The sequence below is a fragment of the Echinops telfairi genome, unplaced genomic scaffold (assembly GCF_000313985.2).
Source record: "Echinops telfairi isolate 266 unplaced genomic scaffold, ASM31398v2 ScPeMD7_7468;HRSCAF=8506_0, whole genome shotgun sequence".
Classification (NCBI taxonomy): Eukaryota; Metazoa; Chordata; class Mammalia; order Afrosoricida; family Tenrecidae; genus Echinops; species Echinops telfairi.
This window is the reverse complement of record NW_022111369.1, coordinates 16,767,469-16,788,962: the sequence shown is the minus strand read 5'-3', so window position 1 is coordinate 16,788,962 and position 21,494 is coordinate 16,767,469. Positions and strand designations below refer to the sequence as shown.

Sequence of the window (21,494 nt, the reverse complement as noted above, 5' to 3'; positions counted from 1 at the left end):
TCTTTGCCTTTTTATTTTTCTGACTCACTGTGGGTCTCAGCAGGTCTAGTGGAAAAAAAGTTCTTAATGTTTGGCTGGGACCTGAAATGTCCGCTGCTGAACCCACCGTCATCTCCTGGGAGAAGGATGTGGCAGTGTGCTGCCATAAGAATGATGTTCTTTGAAACCCTGAGGGGCAGTTCTACTCTTTCCTAAAAGGGTTGCAATGAATTGGAATCAACTCAGTGACAATGTTTTTGTTTGATTGTCTACTTCTTTTATTTGTAGGTGTTTTGGTTATTTTTACATGAGTAAGCATTTTAAATACTCTATTTTCTCTGTCCATTAACATGATAGTTATACATTCTTATGCTATACTTTTAGTAGACATCTGGAAATTTTAACAGGCATTCTTGAAAAATCAAATGCAAGGATCTAGTATCTTTTTGTGAGAAATTCAAGTTCCTCAAAACACTTTCATTCACTTACCGATATGATTATTTTAAGGTCATTATTTCTTGATTTTTCACCTATATATTTCCTTGTTTTGTCCCTTTCTTTTCGTCATCCCACCATACATCTTTAAGTTTACGTTCATAATAATTTAATTTTGTCCAATAAAATCTATTTTTTTGCATCTTTAATTTTGGTCTACTAGTGAAGAATTTGAAAATTATTATTGCCAGAAATACTTTAATTAAATATATAGTTTTGAAGGTTGGTATTATTTTAGACATGAAATCCTGGGTTTATAGTCTTTTTAAAAATATATTTCCACTGCCTTTTGGATTAGGTTGTTTCTATTGATCAGTTTGCCCTCAGTTTGATATTGTTGTCTTAGAAAAAGATTGCTGACACTCTTTCTCTTTCATGGAATCAATTCCAACTCATAGCAACCCTATAGGACAGAGTACAACTGCCCCTGGTAGTTGGGCTGTGTGGAGATTACATCATCTGTTATCAATTTGAGACTATTAAGAGTGAAGGGGTGGAGTTTAACCTGTCAATCAGGTCACAGCTTGATGACCTCATTTCGATGCGCTAAGGAGATAAACAGCTCACTGGAGGTGAGAAACACACTCTCTGGCAGACATTCCTGCTGACAAGACACATTGTGCTATGCTGGTACCCTGGTGCCAGAGGAGCCACGTGGGGACTCCCTCCAGCACTAAGGTGCTTACACCACCACTGAATCCACAAGACTTTCCACCCACTGCCCTGTGATCTTCCTGCATTCGGCATCATTGCATGCGTTTCGTGAGTCTGAAGAGGAATGTATAGATTGATATTGACCATATGGGCTAGTATCGGACTTATTGACTTGATCTGGACTGGGCTGGGATGTTTCCTCAATATACGATTGCTCTTTTCTGTAAAGCTCTTTCTTATGTAAATAAGAATCTCTATGAGTTTGTTTCTGTAGTCAACCTGGACTGACACAGGCTGCTAACTACAAGTTCAGTTGTTGAAACCACCAATTGCACCATGGGAGAAAAATGAGGCTTACTATTTCTGTAAAGATTCCAGTCTCAGGAACCCACAGGGAGTTCTGCCCTGTTCCAAAAGATGGCCATGAACTGGAATTGACTTGAAGATAGTCAGTCAGATGTTCAATGTGTTGATAAATTAATAATAAATTGGGGGATATTTTCCTTTTAATAATACTGAACCTGTCAGTCACTGAACATGTAGTATATCTCAGTTTATATATATCTTTACTAATTCATAGATATATTTTCTATTTCAGTATATGAACTTTGTACTTTATTTGAATTTTATTTCTAAATATTTGAATCTTTTCAATGCTTTTCTGAGTAGAATTATTTTCTGATTTTTATTTTTGAATTGCAAATATATCAAAATGGAGTTGATTATTGTCTATTGATTTTGTATCTTGTAACACAAAAACTCTTATTATTCTGGTAATTTTGCTGTAAATTCTTTGGCTTTTCTATATCAGTGACCATATGGTTTGCAAATAGTTTTACTTCTTCCTTTCCAGTGGAGATACCTGTATCTTCATGTATCAAAATTGTTACTGCTATATTGTACTACCTAGAAACTTAAATTATAATGCTAAATAAGAGTTATGAGAGTGAGCAAGGGAAAAATTCATTTCTTCATTATTAAACATGATGTTATCTATGGCTGGTTCATAGATACAATTTATCAAATTAAGGAACTTCCTTCGCAGTCCTAGTTTATTGAAAAATTTTCTTGTGAATAGGTGTTAGATTTCCCCCCACCCCAGGTTTTTCTACATTTTTTCCCAAAATTTCCATATATTTTCTACAATGTTTTTTTCTATATTGACTGATTTTACTTATATGTTATATTTCGTTTTCATGTATTAAACCACGTGGCATAAATTACACTTGTCGATATTTCATAGTTCCTTTTACATGCTATTGAGCTATGTGTGATAACACCATTTTAAAAATAAACTTTTACTTTTGTTAATAGAATATATTGACCTATAATTTTCTTTCTTATCCTTTTTTCGTCTTGCTGAGTTTGCATTGACTTGATGACAGCGAGCTTGGTTTGGAGCTAGTTAGAGTTGGGCAAGGGGAAAGAGGCTGACCATAGAAGGAATTTCTAGCACAAAAGAGAGGCAAAGGCACATTTCTCCTTTATTTCCTACGACAAAGTTAGGTGATGGGCAGATAATCCACGTTTCTTTTTAAATAGAACAGAAGGAGAGAGTGAACGGGTACGGGCAAAGCAGGCAGGATATTCCGACTACCTCACAATGGTTGAATTGTCCCTGGGTTTCCTAGGACGTGTGCAAAACATGACCCTGGGCTGTGCTTACTAGCAAGGAGAAATGTCCTATGGAAAGCCTGCCAAGAGCAGATGGTCTGACATTATCAGCATTAAAACTTTAATTTGCATTCCTTGACTTTATATTAGAGTTATTCTAATATAATTCTAAGCACCTTGGTTCAAAGAAGGCTAAAATGACACTGAGCCCAAAATCCATCTGCAAGTTTCCCATATATTGAGCCTCCATTGAATTCCTTCTGATCATTAACCAATGATGAAATAATCTTAGCCTCAGGCAGAGTGCAATCAGAAAGTAAATTTCCTCCGCCCATCTCCAACCAACCCAAGACAGGGCAGTCTCTCTTAGGGGCTTGCCTGGGTGTGTCCTTACAGGATACAGTATCGGGGGGGTCCCACTGTCAAGAGTCCTGCCCTATACGTCCTGTTCTGACTGCCTTGGTCAGAAGACCCTGGACCAACTTTGTAATCCCTTCTATCTAACAATGCACATGTCCCAATTATGGTCCAGTTGCTGCTTCTGTGGTATCACTTATAAAAGTGATGTATTGTTCTGCCAGCATTTATGCTTGGGGACAGTTTCCTTTGCCCTCCCATGTCCTCTTTATAGTTCTTATCTCAACAAACACTGCCCAATCCTGTGCCATTCTCACAAGTGTTCCTATGCTTGCGCCCATTGTTGGAGCCATGATGTCAAGTTAGCTTGCTGTTAATCAATACTAGAAATATTAGATAATTTAATATTTAGTTTGTTAAATATCCAAAATGTATCAACTTCTGCTGTTGAAGTAAAAATTCCTTTTAAGCTTAATCAACAGGGTTGTCCTGGCACAGGAAGGAATAACAAGGGTACATGAACCTTTAGGAGATAGTGGTCTCATGGCGCTTGAAACAAAAAAGGTAGGTCTAGATAATGTCCGAATGATCATTGCAAAACCTGTTTTCTTTAGAGTATCAATTGTATTCTGTGACATTGTGGAAACCTGCAAATCTTTTCCTGTAATCATTGGGGGGGGGAAAAATATTTCTTGTATATTAACTTCCAGTGTCAGGTCTCAACTCTGAAAGAGCTTCAGAGGAGAAACCTGGCTTTTTTCCTTCTGCAAGACCTCGCAGAAATAAACTTAGAATTTCTTGAATCAATCTGTTTTTGGCTAACAGAGTGACAAACAGCAACAAAACCTCTACTCTGACTTTGTTCTGAATACTGTCCTCATCAAAACACTTGTGATTGGGACAAGACCTGAGCAAAGAGGGGCTTGAACCCTTGACACTCCTCCAGATAACAGTATCAGGGACTTACTCAGCACAAAACAAAACTCATTGCCATGGTGTCAATGCTGACTCACACCGAGCCTACAGTGTGGACTGTAACTGTCCCTGAAGTTTCTGAGAATGTAACTCTGTATGGGAGGAGAAAGTCCCATCTTTCTCCCAAGGGAACTGCTTCACTAATCCTGTAATTTCTGAAAGAGTGAGAAAAGGATTAGTATCATTTATTTATTTATTATTATTTTTAATCATATTATTAGGGGCTCAAACAACTCTTATCATAATCCATACATACATAAATTGTGTCAAGCACATCTGTACATTTGTTACCCTCATCATTCTCAAAACGCTTCCTCTCCACACAAGCCCCTGGCATCAGCTCCTCATTTTCCCCTTCCCTTCCCAACCCCAAGCCCATTAACCACTGATAATTTATAAATTATTATTTTGTCATATCTTACACTGTCTCATGTCTCCCTTCACCCACTTTTCTGTTTTCCATCCTCCAGGGAGGAGGTTATATGTAGATCCTTGTAATCGGTTCCCCCTTTCTACCCCACCCTCCCTCCACCTTCCCGGTATCACCACTCTCACCACTGGTCCTGAAGGGGTCATCTGTTCATGATTCCCTGGGTTTCCAGCTCCCATCTGTACCAGTGTATATCATCTGGTCTAGCCAGATTTGTAAGGTTGAATTGGGGTCATGATATTTGGGTAGAGGAAGCATTAAAGAACTAGAGAAAAGTTGTGTGCTTCATCGTTGCTACACTGTACCCTGATTGGTTCGTCTCCTCCCTGTGACTCTTCTGGAAGGGGATATCGAGCTGTCTACAGATGGGTCTTGGGTCCCCAGTCTGCACTCCCCCTCATTAACAATGTATTGATTTGTCTTCAGTGAATGTATCAGAGAGGTGAGCACACAATAATATGATATTAAGGTAGCAGATGGACATTGGGCATCCACTCAAGTACTCCCTTAATGCAAGAGTACTTTGTTCTATTAAACTGCCATTCCATGATGCTCACCTTCCCGACATGATTGCTGAAGACAAAGCAGATGCATAAGCAAATGTGGTGAAGAAAGCTGATGGGGCCCAGCTATCAAAAGATATAGTGTCTGGGGTCTTGAGGACTTGAAGGTAAGCAAGTGGACATCTAGCTCAGAAGCAACAAAGCTCACATGGAGGAAGAACACCAGCTTGTGTGATCACGAGCTGCTGAAGGGATCAGTTATCAGGCATCAAAGTATCATTTATTTTTTAAGTACTTTATGGACTAGATCACTTAAGAAATATCAGGGGATAATTTTGAAGTTCCAATTAATGTCCTTCCTTTTTGAGGATCTATCCAGACTTGATCTAATTTAATATGCTTCAGATTTGTTTTTCTTTCTCATAAATTTGTCTTTTTATCAAAGTTGTCTAATTTGTTGACCCAGACCATCTTTTGGTGACATAGATCATAGATTAGTGCCTATTCTTGATAGACTTTCCTTATAATTCACTCTGTTCTCATCATTTTTGGCTATGGATAAACAGAGTAACAAAGTATAGAAGGTTTTCAAATGTTTGGCCAATATGATGGAGAATACGTGAACATTTAGTAGAATGATTCCTGAAATATTAGGAGACTATTCCTTTCCCATATATGCTTTTTTACATATTAGTACAAAGTCACATACTTACTCTTTTGTTGGGAACTTGGTATTGTGGGTCCAGGATTTGGAATTGGAATATTTGTCACTGTTGTGCTAGTCGTGGGAAGTTCATTCTTCGTGACACTGTTTGTTGTGGACCCTGAGTATACACAAAGGATGGACAAAGATCAGGGATGTAACCAGTCATAGGCTACCCAACCGAACGAAGCCCACTGTCATTGAGTCAATTACATCATTTCATTAAAGTTCACATCCAGTGACAACTTGAACTTCACTAATATACTTAAGATTTTGAAATTCGGCATTTTGAAGGACCAGCTCATTCCATGAAAGAAAGTAGAGGAAAATAGACATGACTGATAAAAGGAGCCTTGGTGGCATTATGATTTAGGTGTATCTCTAACTAAAAGAACTCAAGCAAAGTTGCATGCCTTGAGTTGCAATATTGAAGGATACAGTTATCAAAATATTGCATGTTTCAGGAAGTATAGTATCATGTATGCCAATAAATTTTTAAATTAAAAAAGAGAAATAGAAGAAATACAGAGACATTGTACAAAAAAGTCAACCCCCAGCTATATCAAAAGGTATTAAGGGGAAAAGTTCAAGATGCACACACAGAAGGCACTGGTTAAAACAAAGTTCCAGGAATTGGTGAAAAACTAAATGGAATGTTCCAAAAAACAGTTCAGTGCAGAAAGCACTCACTAGTCCATGCCAAGAAATTTGGAAGACTCCTACCTAGGCCAACCAATGGAAGTGATCCTATATTAGTGCCCGTTCTGCGGAAAGGTGACCCAGTAGAATGTCAAAATCATTCGTACCAATTGCTGAGGTCACTACAAATGGCTTCAGCAGTCCATCAACAAAGTGTTGTCAGAAACTCAAGCTAGATTTAGAAAAGGACTTAGCATGAAGGATATTATTGCTAATCTCAAGTAGATCTTGACTGCAAGCAATGGATACCAGAAAGATGTTAACCTGTGCCTTCTTGAGCATGCAAAGATATTTGACTGTGCGGATCATGGCAAACTATGGATAATATTGCAAAGAATGGGATTTGTGGAACATATACTTGTGCTCTGCACAATTATGCATAGACCAAGGTACAGTCATTTGAGCAGAAAAAGGACATAACGCCTGGCTTAAAGTCAGGAACAGTGCACATCTGGGTTGCATTCTTTCACCATACTTAACTCGATCTGAATTCTGAGCAAAAATCTCCAAAACAGAACTATGTGAAGAAGAATATGACATCAGGAAAGAGGAAAGCTCATTAAACCAGTGCTCTGCAGATGATTCAACCTTGTTTGCTGAGAGTAAAGAGGACTTGAATCAATTACTGATGGATTTCAACGGCGACAGCGTTCAGTATGGATTCCAACTGCATGTAAAGAAAGAAATTCGCACAATAGACCAAAAGACAAGGTCATGTAAAACAGAAAAAAATTGAAGTTGCCAAGGATTTCATTTTCTTGGGTCCACCACAATCAGCGCTCATGGATGCATCCGTCAAGACAGAAAACGTCCTATTGCAGTGGCAACACTCTTGCACAAGACCTCTTTTAAGTGTTAAAGGGCAAAGCTGTCATTTTGAGGACTCCTTGGCTCACACCATGATATTTTTAATTGCCTCATATGCAAGGGAAAGCTGGACAATGACTAAGGTAGACTGGGAGACATTATATATTTGAATTACTATTGTTTTTGGGGAAAAAAAGAATATGTACCATGGACTTCCAGAATAGCAAACAAATCTGTCTTAGAGCAAGTAGTCAGGTTATTCCTAGTTAGCAAGAATGTTGAGATTTTGTCTTATGTACCGTCACCATGTAATAGGTGACTCCAGTTATTGGAGAAAGATCTCAGGCCTGGTAAAGTAAAGGACCAGTGAGAGAGTGAATGCACTCAAAGAGATCGGTTGGTAGAGTGGCCGCAGCAGTGGGCTCACACAGAACACAATAGGGAGGAGGGCACAGGCCTGGCCAATCTTTAATACTGTTGTCCACAGGGTCACTGTGAGATAGAGCCAACTCAAAGTCACCTGACAAAGACAAGAACAATAACTAAAATCAGTAATCAAAATCAGCAAAGTTAAAGCGGACAAACATTTTAAAAACTCTCTGCCATCAAGAGGATCCTGACTCACAGCAACCCCCATGTGGGTTGCTGAGACTGTAACTGTTTACTGAAGCAGAGTGCCCCATCTCTCTCCCGCTGAGTATTGGTGGTTTCAAACTGCCAAGGATGCGGATCACAGCCCGCGTTACCACTGCACCACCAGGGTGCCTTAATATATGAATATTACATAATTACATTTCTTCACAGTGGGAGTGAACGATCAAAAATTAAATTCTTCCACTTTCAATGGGTAACAAAAAGAATAGCATAATTAGGAATAAATAACAAAATAAGCTCTTGAATACAAACAATTATAAAATATCATTGAAATAAAAAAAAGAAACAGATATGAAAGGCTTCAAAATTCATGAAAAAATTATTATCTTTTAATGCACCCTTTCATAAATGGAAAATATTTAAGTGCAATGATTGGAAATTTTAATATTGTTAAGATGTCAATACTATGGAAAGCAAGCTACAAATGTAGTCCTTATCAAAATCTTTGTTGGCTTTTATAAGAATGTACATTCTTACATAAGGCAAATCAAGGGACTCCCAATAGTCAAAATAATCTTTTTAAAAAAGGAACAAAGATTGGAGGACTCATATTTCTTTACTGTAAATCTTAATAAAAGTCAGAATATGTGGACTGTGCTGCTGTGTGATTAACATATTTATCAACGAAATAGAAGTGAGAGTCCAGCAATAAACCCATGCATAATTATGCTTACTTAATTTTATCAGGGCAATGAAGTGAGGAAAAATATGGTCATTTAAACTAATAATAATGTACGTACAACTGAATAACCATACATAAAAGAATTACATACATGAGCCTGGCTAGGAAGACGTAACAATAATAGGAAAATGTCAATGTTACCCATGGCAGTCTATACATCTAGATATAATAAAATCTTGATACACCTTATAATATAATCCTGTTCTAGAATATATGGCATACATCAACTATTCTCTTTTTTCTGATTTTCATCCTTGAAAGAGATGGAAAAAATAATCATGAAAGAAAGGGGACTTTTGAAACAAACACTACTGAAGAAACACACTTCCTCATCTCAAAACTGTATCGATGGTACTTACTTCAGCCTACTATTGGTACACTGACAGACAATATATACAAATGAAACCAAATTTAGAAACCAGAAGTAAAGTTTTCTACCTATCTTTGACAAAGGGCCAAAATCCATTAAATGGGGAAAAAACTGTTTCTTTAACAAATTATGCAGGCTATCAGTGTGCAGAAAAAATGAAACAAGATTCATACTTCACAACTAATTGAAGATGGATCAAAGACCTACAGGTACAACAGAAAACTGTAAGGCTTGTCAGAAGAGAGGTCAGGAAAAACGTAAGGGCTTTTTAATGACAGAAATAAACTATTGAATCTATCCAGAATGTGCCAACAGCAGAAGATGAACTAGATAACAGGGACTTCCTAAACATTAAATATATTTATATGCATCATAAAGGAGTACTGGTGACATAGTGGTGAGGCACTGAGCTGTGGAATTCAAGATGGGCAGTTCAAAACCACCAGCCTCTCTGCAGGAAACATACAGGACTTTTTACTCCCATAAAGAATTACATTCTCAGGGACAGTTCTACTCTGTCCTATGGGGGAGCTATGAGCTCAGAAGCATCCTAAGGCTTTGGAAAATAATTAGTAATTGCAAAACACATTACATACAAATTGCAAAATTTAACACCAGCACAACAAAACAATCCAATTTTAAAATCCATCTTATCAAAAAAAGACATTCAGATGAGCAATATATACTTGAAGAAATGTTCATGATATCAGACATTAGATACAAATCACAGTAACAGCACACTATGATCGCAGATCAGTGCTAATAAGCAAAATTCAGTAAGAAAGGAAAACTACAACATGATGAGGGTGTGGAGAAAAATGAAAGAAACACTGCTAGTGGATCTATACGGTGTTACAATTACTATGGAACATGGCATGGCATTTCCTTGAACAGGAAGAAATAACATTTGATCCAGTAATCCCACTAATAAGTAGATATTCTAGAAAGAAAAGAGCTGAGATTCAAATAAATATGCCCCTCAGTACCATGTAACATAGCAAAAGATAAAAACGACCCCATGCCATCCAACGGAAGAATGGAGAAACGAGCTATAGTATAGTGCACAGTGGCGTGCCAGACAAAACTAAAGAATCCTGACAGATCTCCGAAACTATTCTCACATGGATGGACCTTAGGGACAGAATACTGAAAGAAATCAATAACTGAAGCACAAAAATGTGTGAGTCCATGATTTTAAAAGTCAAGGAAATGTTGACACACAGAAATAAATATTCTGTGATTGCTCTCTTGGATGGTATGGAAGAGGAATGAAAATCACTAGGAAGCAGCAAGGCAATACATTATTTAAGATGATCCTACAAGCTATCATCTCTGTAACGCCTTCCAAAGAACCTTTCCCTGATGGGTCTGAGCAAGCGAAGGTCGAGGAACATATTGGCAGGATTTGATTGTGGGTGCTTCTTATCCTGCGGCATGAAAAAGGATGAGGCTCTTACTATCCACAAGTACCACAAACGGAACGCATTTTCTGCATCTCCAGATTGCTGTGCAGAGAGCACCCTGGATCCCAGAAGACAGCTTTGACACCAAAGGCATGGCCCAGGAGCAGCAGCAAGAGAGCCAGAAACCAGGAAATGAGACCGGACACTGGATTTCCCAGGCCGCAGAGCAAGGAAAGCTGATTGCTTTGGGGAGGGCTGTGCTTCTGGCCCTCAGTGTGGGGAGAGGGCTTGCTGGCCCCTGGAGCTGGAGTTGAATGCTTTCAAGGCTCTGTGGCACTTAATTCCCGGGGGTGAGAAGCTGACCCACAGAACAGAGCCGAGTGCTCTCAGGGTGAGGCTGCTAGGAGAGTGGCCTGCCTTTTGCACATTTCTTAATAGCCCTAAAAGAAGTTTACAACATGACCTGACTGAACAACTTTTTGTTGAGCATTTCCACCTGCACTGCAAGCTGATGACCTCCAACATAAACGGCACGATCATGACCATTGTGAGTTCTGTGTGGTCATTGCAATAAGTTAGGGAACCCAGACGACAAATAGGGCTGTGGGAGACCGATCGTTTCAATGCTCCGGATTCCTGGAAGCACGGGGTTTTGTAGGAGAAAGAGCGAAGGGGCGCGTGAAGGAAACGTTTGATGGTTAGATGGCTACTTTGGCTGTTCTCACAGTCACGGAGCACTGGCGTCCTTCCACCCTGTCCTCTGTGTGTGCTGGCAGTCAGAATTGACTCAGGGGCAGTGCGTTTCCGGTTTTAGAAGGAGCTAAAGGTGAGAACGGTTATGTGTTCCCTGAGGAGAGAACAGTGGTGTGGGGCAAGAGTCCCAGATCAAAGCAATGCATGATTAATAGGGAGCCAGGACCTACGCGATCCACCCTGCCAGAGACCCCTAAATGGAGACTCCGTCCAGTGGTGGGGAAGAGAATATGAAATTTTAGCATTATTAAAATGGTTAAGGGTTATTATTATTACTGGATTATAGGTATTGAATGTTTCCCCTACCTAGTATAGTAAATACACCTAAATGAATGCTAGAAATCAATGATTATCATGCTTAAGAAGAGCTTGTAAGCCTGCCTTCAGCCGATCACTGATTGGATATGCTGACAGGAGACTCGGGAATTACCCAGAAGTAACAGGCACTATATCAGACAATGTCCTGTTGGTTTTTCAGTACTTGATTCTTCTTTTCCCTTCTACCTGTAACTTAGCAATGACATGCCTAGATATGTGAGTATTCCCAAGTGAAATGAAAATGAATGCATGCAAAATCTTATACATGCATGTTCAACACAGCATTATCCACAATAGCTGAAAGTGGAAAAGTTCAAATGTTTATTAATTGATGAATAGAGAAATGTGGTATATCAATACAATCAAGTAGTATTTATCTATTAATACACAATACACAAAGGAACACAATATTGATACATGCTACAATATGGATAAATCTGAAATAATATGCTATGTGAAAGAGGTCAGGCACAAATACCATGTATTTCATTATTGAATTTACATGAACTATCTAAAATATGTAAATCCATAGCAACATAGTAGATTAGTGATCGCCAAGAAGAAGGGAAAATAGGAAGTGAATGTTCATGGGTATGTGGGTTCTTTTTGGAGTGATGAAAATATTCTATAATTAATAGTAATAATTGTAAATGTGAATGTACTGAGCAACAATTTTCAGTAGTTCACTTTAGTGTTTACTGAAACACTGAAGTGTTTATTTTAGAAAGCAAATATTGTAGTCTGTCAATTATATTTGAATAAAATACATTTTTGGCAAAATTAATCATTACTTACCTGTAACTTTAGCTGGTGTTTTTAATGAAGGACTTGTTGGTGGCAAAGATGAGTTTAATATTTCTTTGTCAGTTCTTAGTTCTATAAAATAGACACTATTGTTAAATACTATCTCATCTTATCTGATGAAGAAATAATGTAAAGTAATTCAAATTTGGAGGGCCACTGCATCCCTGTGGAAAAGAACTGGGTAGACTTTGCTAAATGATTCTGTTTCCCAGCTCATTTTCCCCCCAAAGCCGGTATATAAATATTGGATTATTGCATAGTCTGATAAAGAAAAGTACACATGTTTTGCAGTACACCCCAGGAATAAATATTACCTACAGAATGTAGGCAGGTTCTTAAAATAAACAGAAAAAAAATAAAACCAATAACAGCAAGTCATTTTACTTTTCCCTATTAGAAAAATGACCTGGACATTAAGAAGTCCAAGTGACATATCATTCATTCAGAATTAAATATCATTTTGTTGATTTGGGTATAGCAGTGAAAGTTGCAAATCAACATAAATAATAAAGGAAGTTGCACACTCCTGTAATTAGGAGATTTGTTGATGTATGAAACATTCATGGTGGTCTCACTCTGAGCCAAAGCATCTTCTAAATTATTGAGCGCAATATCCAACTCTGAATCATTTTGAAAATCTGAAGAGTATCAAGAATAATTCCTGTCATGAAGTGGGTCTTCAGTTGTTTCAAAGAAATTCATTCACACAGGACATTACACACAACCAACAAACACGCCCAAGAAGGTGGTGAACGTTGGTGCTCTTTTGTCACTCCTACGTAGGGGATGTAGGCTATTTTGGCAAAGGAAAATGGCTGTTTTGTGCATATTTTATGAGCTAAGTTGTAAAGTGTAGAAAAAAATAAGCTGATGAATTATTTGCTATAAGTTTCTAGACACATGTATGGCTACTTTAAATAGAAGAAACCAGTAAAGGAAATTTTTTTCCTAAATGATAGGCTTGAGATTTTATAGTTCCCTGATAGAAAAATAAGAAAGATGAAGAGGTTAGAATACAAATGGGCCCAAAGACGTGTGCAAGGTTCCACGTCAACACTACTCTTAGGGTTCTTGTGATCACGAACAGGCTGAGCAGAATTTAAAAAACTACCTTCTCATTATCTTTCATTTGGCATGTGTCTCATCATTGTTTTAAAATGCAAAGCACACAAATTACAGGAACTAATGAGGACACATTTAATAATAGTGATGGATATGCCTAGAAACGTGTCAAATGTGCGCAATCTTTGAGTTTCCATAGTTTTCTATTCCTTTCATTCATACCTATTCTGGATTCCTGTTTGGTTGTGAGCTGAATTTCAGTGTTACCCTTGGTATACAGTCACATTTCAATTAAGTTCCGGCGTCAGCTTTGGTATTAGCAAAACTGAAGTGTGAAATGGCTGACATTCATGGCGTTCCTGACCTTGTTTGTGAATCTGTGGTCATATTAATTATTATTTCTTATCAGCATCTCAATATTCATTATAGAGACAGGGCACATTTTATTTTAAATTATTGTAGATATAAAAATATTTGCTCTTAAGTATGAATAACTATTCTGCACATAATGTATAGTAAAGTTATCCTATGGGTTAGATATGCTAAGATTCTAAGTATAAATGCATATTTGTTATTATAAGAGCAAGATATTGCAGTATTATTGGTATAGGCAGTCTTCAGGTTATTAACTGATTTACATAAAATCAATAAATATGGCCCAACCCCTGTAATGTCTATTATATTAAAAATATGAAGTTTATAGAATGGTTTCATAATAAAAAATGGACGCCACATTGTGATATGCATCAAAACATTATTATAATTACTATATTACAATGTTATAGAGATTTAATGTATCTGGAAGTGTTTCTTTAATTTGCTTTATGTATAAAAAAGTTGCGTTAACATTTTTCACAAACAATACACACTTTCTACGTGTTTGCCAACTGGTCCTTCTGCTTGAAAGATATTTTTGTAAGTGCAACTATGATATATATACATACACACACATATATACATATTGCTGTAAAAACCAATAGTGTGTTCAAAAAACATTGAGAGGGAGTGTTTGACTAGCAAACATAGAAGGCATGTGTTATTTATGAAAAAGTACTGTATGTACTTACTATATATTAAAACTAATATTTGACTACCTGACCTTACATATGAACTGTACCTAATTGCTTTGACTTAAATACAAGTGGTACTTCATTTAATACAGCTCTAGGAAGGGAAGTCATGCATAACCTAGTAACTGCCTTTGTTTGTGAATGCTCTTAATTTTATATAAAAAAGTGATGATTAATTGCTTTCAAATGGTTAAATAATAGGTAAACAGTTAATCTGAACATTAAGTGAATGCATTATCTAAATGTCTTTAGAGAAATTATACAATGTTTGAATAAATTGGTTTATAAAATGTAAAGTCATTAGAATTTCTTATTATAATCTCTGTAAAATTGTTTATTAAATTAGCAATCATAATATTATCCAAAATAAACTTGGAGATTCATGTTTATGTCTATTTAGGTCATGACTCTTTCAAGAAAATGTGGTATTTGTAAACATTTCGCATCTTGGGAAGAAACATTAAAGAACAATGTCAATTTTATTGCTTTGAAATTCTACGAAAAGAAAACATAAAAAGAGCAGTGTTCTAAGATATCCAGGGTAACTCATCTTCTTTCGAACTAAAAAGCAGGGATATAAAGACAGCGTAGAAAAAGCAGGGATATAAAGACAGCGTAGAAAAGAAAAAGTTAAGGAGAAAAATGAGGTTTCCAAAATGACGTGTTTCGCACTAATCAAGCAAGAAAACCTTTAGGAATGGTTTTTAAAAACTCATATCTTTCTAGTTTATCTTAGTTTCTAGAGTGGAAGTGCAACTTAAGCATCGTTATTTCTGGCACCCAGTGTAGGTGAGATGTCCCAAAATATCTTCTGGCCTTAGTCACAGAAACAAGTGGGAAATTTGGATTCCTAGACTATAATCCAGCTCATTGAAAGAAATGGCTATTACATTTTTCATGATCAAATTGAATAATATTTACATCTTTTAGAACACAGTTTCAGTTTACCTTTGCCTTCTAGAAGTTCAGTTTATACTGCTGATATCTAACATTAACCAAATTCTTGGCGTGAATAGACAGTGCACAATACGTTTGATGTCCTTTGAGGAAGAAGTCAAGACATGCTCGTTCTTTAACTGTGTGGGCCTCTGAAAGCAAGTCTGCTAGGGACCAAGCCCACGTGATGGTCACAGCAACACTTCTCACCTTTCCCAATGTGAGAACATCACTGTACTGCTGGCAGAGGAAGGAAGGTGTGTGCCTTGGAGAGCCATGAGCATTACAACTAGTTGCCCTTGAATTGATTCGAACCTGAGCACAGAGAACAACCGCTCCAGAGGGTTTTCAAGGCAGCAACTTCTATAAAGCAGATTACCAGGCCTTTCTTCTGAGTTGCCTGTGGGTGGGTTGAGACTCCCTTTTACTTGTAGCCCAGCACTTTTGTGCCACGCTGGGACTCCGTGGATACACACAAATACTATTAAACCAAGCAGCGTTGGCTCTTCAAACAAGTAAAGTGTGATCAGAGAGACTTAAAAATAAAGTCCTCCATTTCATATATTTTTTTGGTACAAATGTGTGTGCTTGGGAAAACCACGCTAGCTACAAGGAAGGGGGCCTGCAGCATCACCCACTGAAGACATGCTTTCTGTGGTGCTGACTGATCTAAGAGAGATGACTTAAACTCGGTATGGGTCCGGAATTAGGAAGCTAAATATATATCTGCTTCAATATGAGAATTCAGGATGCTCTTTGTCATGTTTTCATGATCTATTTATTAATTCTTTTGCTGTTAGGAGCATGGACAATACCTGATATCTGCAGCCCAACTCACCTAACCTCCACACACAAATGACCATCAAGTTAATGCCATTCTCCCGTTCTCACTGCTGATCTGCAAGCTGCTTGAGCACCCCCATCAAGCACGACCACTGAACCGGCTTGTTGTTTCTCAGACTGGATCACAAGAGCTTGTGGGCATCAGAACTGCCTTTCCCTTTCCATTTCTCTCTACAAACACTCAGCTGACCTCCTTATGGATTCCTAAATTAGCTTATTTTCCTTGCTTTAACCTCCACCTGGACCTGCCATATTTGTGGTTGCTGGATTTTAACTTCTAAAACTCTTTTAAATGGCTACAAATGGATGCTCAGACTTTATTATTCTTTTAAGGAGGGTGATGAGAACATTATAATTATGTAACAAATTACTCATATTTTTGAGCTGTATGTATAGCATATAGAGGTGAAATACTTCAAAATACCTGAGCAATTAATAAAATGAAAAATGAAGGAAAAACACAACAGAAAAACATAAAGGGAGAACTTTGATCTCCCTTCAAAAGGCATCAAATCATAGCACATTGGTGTGTGTTGCTAGGTGGGCAATGTAGTTAGGTATTTCATGGATAACCTCTGAGATTTTTAATTTAACAGTCATACTGACTCTTTTTAGTTTTTATGGGTGGGCTAGGTAATCCCTTTTAACACTTAGAACTATTGAGCATGATATGGCTGTTGTCATTCAGACCAGTAGCAATAATGATGGCATTGCTACTGAAATCTACCAAACCAATACACTAGCAACAGAATACAACCAATAAACTTGCTCAGTCACCTATCAAACTTCACCTGGTTGGTTGTGTTGCTTAAGGGGAAAATGAGAAAAGAGATATTTTTATGACTTATTTTTCTTCTCTAAAATTAAACTTGGTGATAATGACATTACAGCATTCAAATTGGATCATTCTCAAACAGGAAGTAATCCAAAGAAATGTTGTTGTTGGTGGTGGTCGTGGTGGTGGTGTTAGGTGCCATTGAGTTCATTCCGACCCCTAGTGACCTGACGCATAACAGAAGCCACCACTGCCCAGTGCTGCGCCCTGCCCCGGTGTCCTGGGCTTGAGCCATGCTCAGCCCTCTTGTCAGTCCGCCTCCTTGAGGGCCTTCCTCTGCTTCACTACTTTTCTACGTAACCAAGGAGAATGTCCTTCTCCATGACCAGTCTCTCCTAACAGCATGTCCAAAGTACGTAAGATGAAGTCTTACCCTCCTTCCAAAGAAAGATAACCAATGGAGCTCATGAAGATTGAATACAGAGTTCTGTATTCAGTCTAAAACAATAGCCAATTTCAACATGCTAAAATACTACAAACCGTCATAGCTTCATAGCAAGCAAAGATAAGGGCCCAAATTACTTTACTATGAGTAAGCTCGGTAGGTGTTACTCATTTTAATTGTTAATGTAAGTGTAAACTCTGGAAACTGTTAATCCTACCTGTAGGTGATGTTCCAACTGTTGATTTTGTAGCTGAACTTGTTAATGATTTTGTGGTGGCTTCTCTTACAGTTGCCGGAGTTGCTGCAGAAACTGTTGTTGATGTGTTTACTGAAAGAAGAAGTAAACATGTTAAATATTTCCTTTAAAATATATAAGCATTTAGGCAAACAGACTAAGAAAGTCAGCATTGCATTGAATATAGTTTTGTTAAGTTTGTTATAACCATTTAAAGACAGTTCTTGATTGTATATATACTGTTGCTAACCCCATTTAGTAGGGTAAGGATTTAGAACCAATTTTCCTATTGCAATGAATTTGACCTTGAACTCAGTATTAATTTGAGATCTACACCTGATTTTCACCAATGGAATCAAATTTCAAGATGATTGACAGTAATTAAGAAGCAATCAGGAGTTCTGAAACTGGAAACCTACTCACTGCATAGCAACCCTATAGGACAGGGTAGAACTGCCACCTTGAGTTTCTCAGACTGTAACTATTAATGTGAGTAGAAAGCCCCATCTTTCTCCTGCAGAGCAGCTGGTGGTTTTGAACTGCTGAGCTAGTGGATCACAGCCCAACTCTTGACCACAAAAACACAATTAATTTTCACGTTTAATGTTAAAAAATATGAATAATTTTATGTTTCTATCAGAGTTGATTATGTCATTGACAAACATGACTTTTACTTAAAAATTCTCTCTTTTAAATAACCAAACTTATCTCTATTTGATTAAATTCCTAAATAATAACAATTTAGCTGAGCATAGTTAACATTTTCTGAGACATGTAGTTTTTTTCTTTTTCTTTTCTCCAGAAATACTTATTGAGCAACTACTTCATGAAAAGCATAATTAATATTCATATAGTAAGAGACACTGAGAAAAAACAACAGAGTATTATTCTTAGGTTTCTCAAACATGGTGGGAAAAATAACACATACACACAATACAAAACAGACAATATTCTATATATAGTATTAAGAATGGGAAACCCAGAACACTTCTTGTGTTTTTGTGGAGCCTTTACATAAACCAGTAGGGTCAAACAGAACAAGTGGCTACTGCATGGTTTAGAATAGGGAAAGATATGTGCCAGGGCTGTACCTTTCACCATATTGATTCAAACTGCATGCTGAGCAAATAATCTGAGAAGCTGGATTATATGAAGAAGAACATGGCATCAGGACAATTTGATAATGAAGAAGAAGTGAAGGAAAAAAACAAGGGAGGTGCTGTCAGCCATCCAAACAGATGAGTTTGAATGGAATAATACATTTGGAAAATGCATTAAGTGTAATGGAGAGTATTTTGAAGGTGATAAAGTTATGTAAAATAATTGAAATACATAGCTTTGGGGGGGAAATCTGTTTTTATGGGGGTACCCCCTCATACAACCTAGCTTGCATAAAGTTTAAAGGACCTGAAAGCTAAATGATGAAAATCAATGCCTGCAGTTTTCAGTATGGATTGCACATCAACATAAAGAAAGCAGCGATCCTCACATTTGATAGTAAACTATATCCTGATAAATGGAAAAGAGATTAAAGTTGGTCGTGATCTCATTTTACTTGGCTCCACAGACAATACCCGTGAAAGCAGTGGTTAAGAAATAGATACAATACACTAGGCAAACTGTTACAAAAGACCACTTTAAATAAAGAGTTAAAAATCAAAGATTTAATTTTAAAGACTAATGTCTACCTGACCCAAGCCATATTTTCAATTTTATGTAGAATCCAGACAGTGAATAAAAAAGACTGTAGAAGAATTGATGTAGAAGATTTGAATTATGCTGTTGGCAAAAAATATTGAAGCTACTATGGACTGCCAGTTGAACAAACATCTGTCTTGTAAGAAGAGTAGCCTGATCACTCCTCAGAGTTCAGGTTGGTGAGAATGAGTGGTCTGTACTATGAACATATTATCAGAAGGGACCAGTCCCTGGAGAAGGGTATCATGGCTTTATAAATTTGAGTGTCATAAATAAAGAAGAAGTCCTTCAATGAGATGGATTGGCACAATGGCTGTAATTATGGGTTCATGTTGTACATACAGTCAATGTGAGTTGGAACTGACTCAATAGAATGTAAGCACAACAATCAATTTCATATTGGCCTTAGGAATAATCTAGACCAGTGTTTCTCAAACTAAGTTATGGTAAAATTACAGTGCAGTAAACCCTATTTTTGGATTACAATCACAGTTCCCAAATGAAAGAGAAGAGAGAAATCATATTAGAGTATTTATAGAAGTAACAAGGATACTGTTTCATGAAACTTTTCATTTAGATATTCAGGGATATGGGTGGGTGTATCCACATGTGAATATGTATGATGCTCGTGGCAATGCAAAATGTAATTCTTATTGTAATGCTAATTACCAAAGCAAAAATAGTGGATGAAAAATAAATTGAGCAAGAGCTTATAGGATAAAAGGACTTTGTGCTTATAGGACCTGTGCTGAAAGAAGCAAGAACACGTCCTGAGAGAGCTGTCAAAAGAGCTGGATTGAAGAATCAGGCTGTTGGACTGAAGAATCAGGCTGTTGGCAGGTGCCATTGAATTGGTTCCCACTCTACAACAGAAGGCAGTGCATCCTCAAAATCGCTGTCATGTTCTAGCTAATCATTGTAGCCGCCGAGTCAATGGGTCTGCTTATTCTATAGTTCCCCCATCACATTGCCAACACCAATGGAAGCCCTAGCTGGTGCAGTGGTTAGGTATTGGGATTTTAGCCATAAGGTTAGCAGTTTGAAACTACCAGTCTACTCATGGGAGAAGAACCAGGCTTTCCACTCCCCAAAAATTATAGCGTTGGTAATTCCCAGGTGCAGTTCTACCTTGTTCTATAGGGTTGCTATGAGGCAGCATAAACTTGATGGCAGTACATGCCTTGCTTTCTTTTTTTATTTTTCATGGCTCGGCTTTACCAAGCATGATATCCTTTTCCAGAGACTGATCCCTCCTGAGGGACCAAGTCACATGAGGGGATGATGTCTCACCATCCTCGCTTCCATAAAGCATTCTTGGTATACATCTTCCAAGACAGATTCATTCTTTTGGAAGCCCGGGATACTTTGAATACTCTTTGCAGCACCATAAATTAAGTACATCAATTCTTCTTCTGTCTTCCTCATACAATGCTTAACTTTCACATGCATATGCGGCAATTGAAAATGCCATGATTTGTGTCAGCACACTTTAGTCCTCAAATTGACTTCCTTGCTCTTTGACACATTAAAAAGGTCTTACACAGCTGATTCACCCAATGTGATGTGTCATTTGATCTCCTGTCTGCTGCCTCCATGAACATTGATTGCGATTCATACATGATGAACTCCATTTACACATTAGAGCAGATAATCACGATGCTACCTATTGGTCCAGTTGTGAGGATTTTTGTTTCTTTACATTAAGTTTTAATTTGGGTTCCTTGGCTAAAAAGGCTTTGATTCAATCTTGAATGCATGCATGTTTGAATGTTCCCGGCACTTGGTGCAAATGCTGAGTTAAAAGGAGATTCCTTGCAGCAAACCATAGGAATCACCACTTAGGTTAGAATATGTTAACAACGCTTTGATAGTTTGAGAACTTCTTGGGCCTAATGTTTTTGTGTTCTGGTACAGTTCTCATATTAGAAACTTTGTAATGCCAAAACTTCCCCTTTGGGGCATGTTAATAAAACCAGCAAGCTGAGACTTGGCAAGAGCTTTAGAAATCTTCTCTTCCTTGAGAACCTTCTCTTCTCCTCATGACTCAGCCATGTGGCTTCAGCAGTCATTCTGTGCATCACAGGTAGCTTACGGCTGGCGGAGCGCCACACAGATTGACGGCTACAATCCTCGAGATTCATTAGAAGTGCTTCAGATCTTCCTCACTTTCAGCAAGCAAGGTTGTGTCATCTGAACATCGCAGGTTTTTGATAAGCCTTCCTCCAAACTT

At 37.6% G+C, this 21,494-nt stretch overlaps 1 protein-coding gene across 1 annotated transcript in view; it reads right to left on the bottom strand.

Annotated features, from left to right (window-relative positions):
* Positions 1-21,494, bottom strand: part of LOC123521004 (mucin-5AC-like) — a 77,330-nt gene that overhangs the window by 24,054 nt on the left and 31,782 nt on the right. The window contains exons 2-4 of the mRNA XM_045284328.1: positions 17,549-17,659; positions 12,192-12,272; positions 5,721-5,831 (exon numbers count right to left, since the gene is read on the bottom strand). Coding sequence (XP_045140263.1) covers positions 5,721-5,831; positions 12,192-12,272; positions 17,549-17,659 — 303 coding nt within the window. The remainder of the gene's footprint in view (positions 1-5,720; positions 5,832-12,191; positions 12,273-17,548; positions 17,660-21,494) is intronic.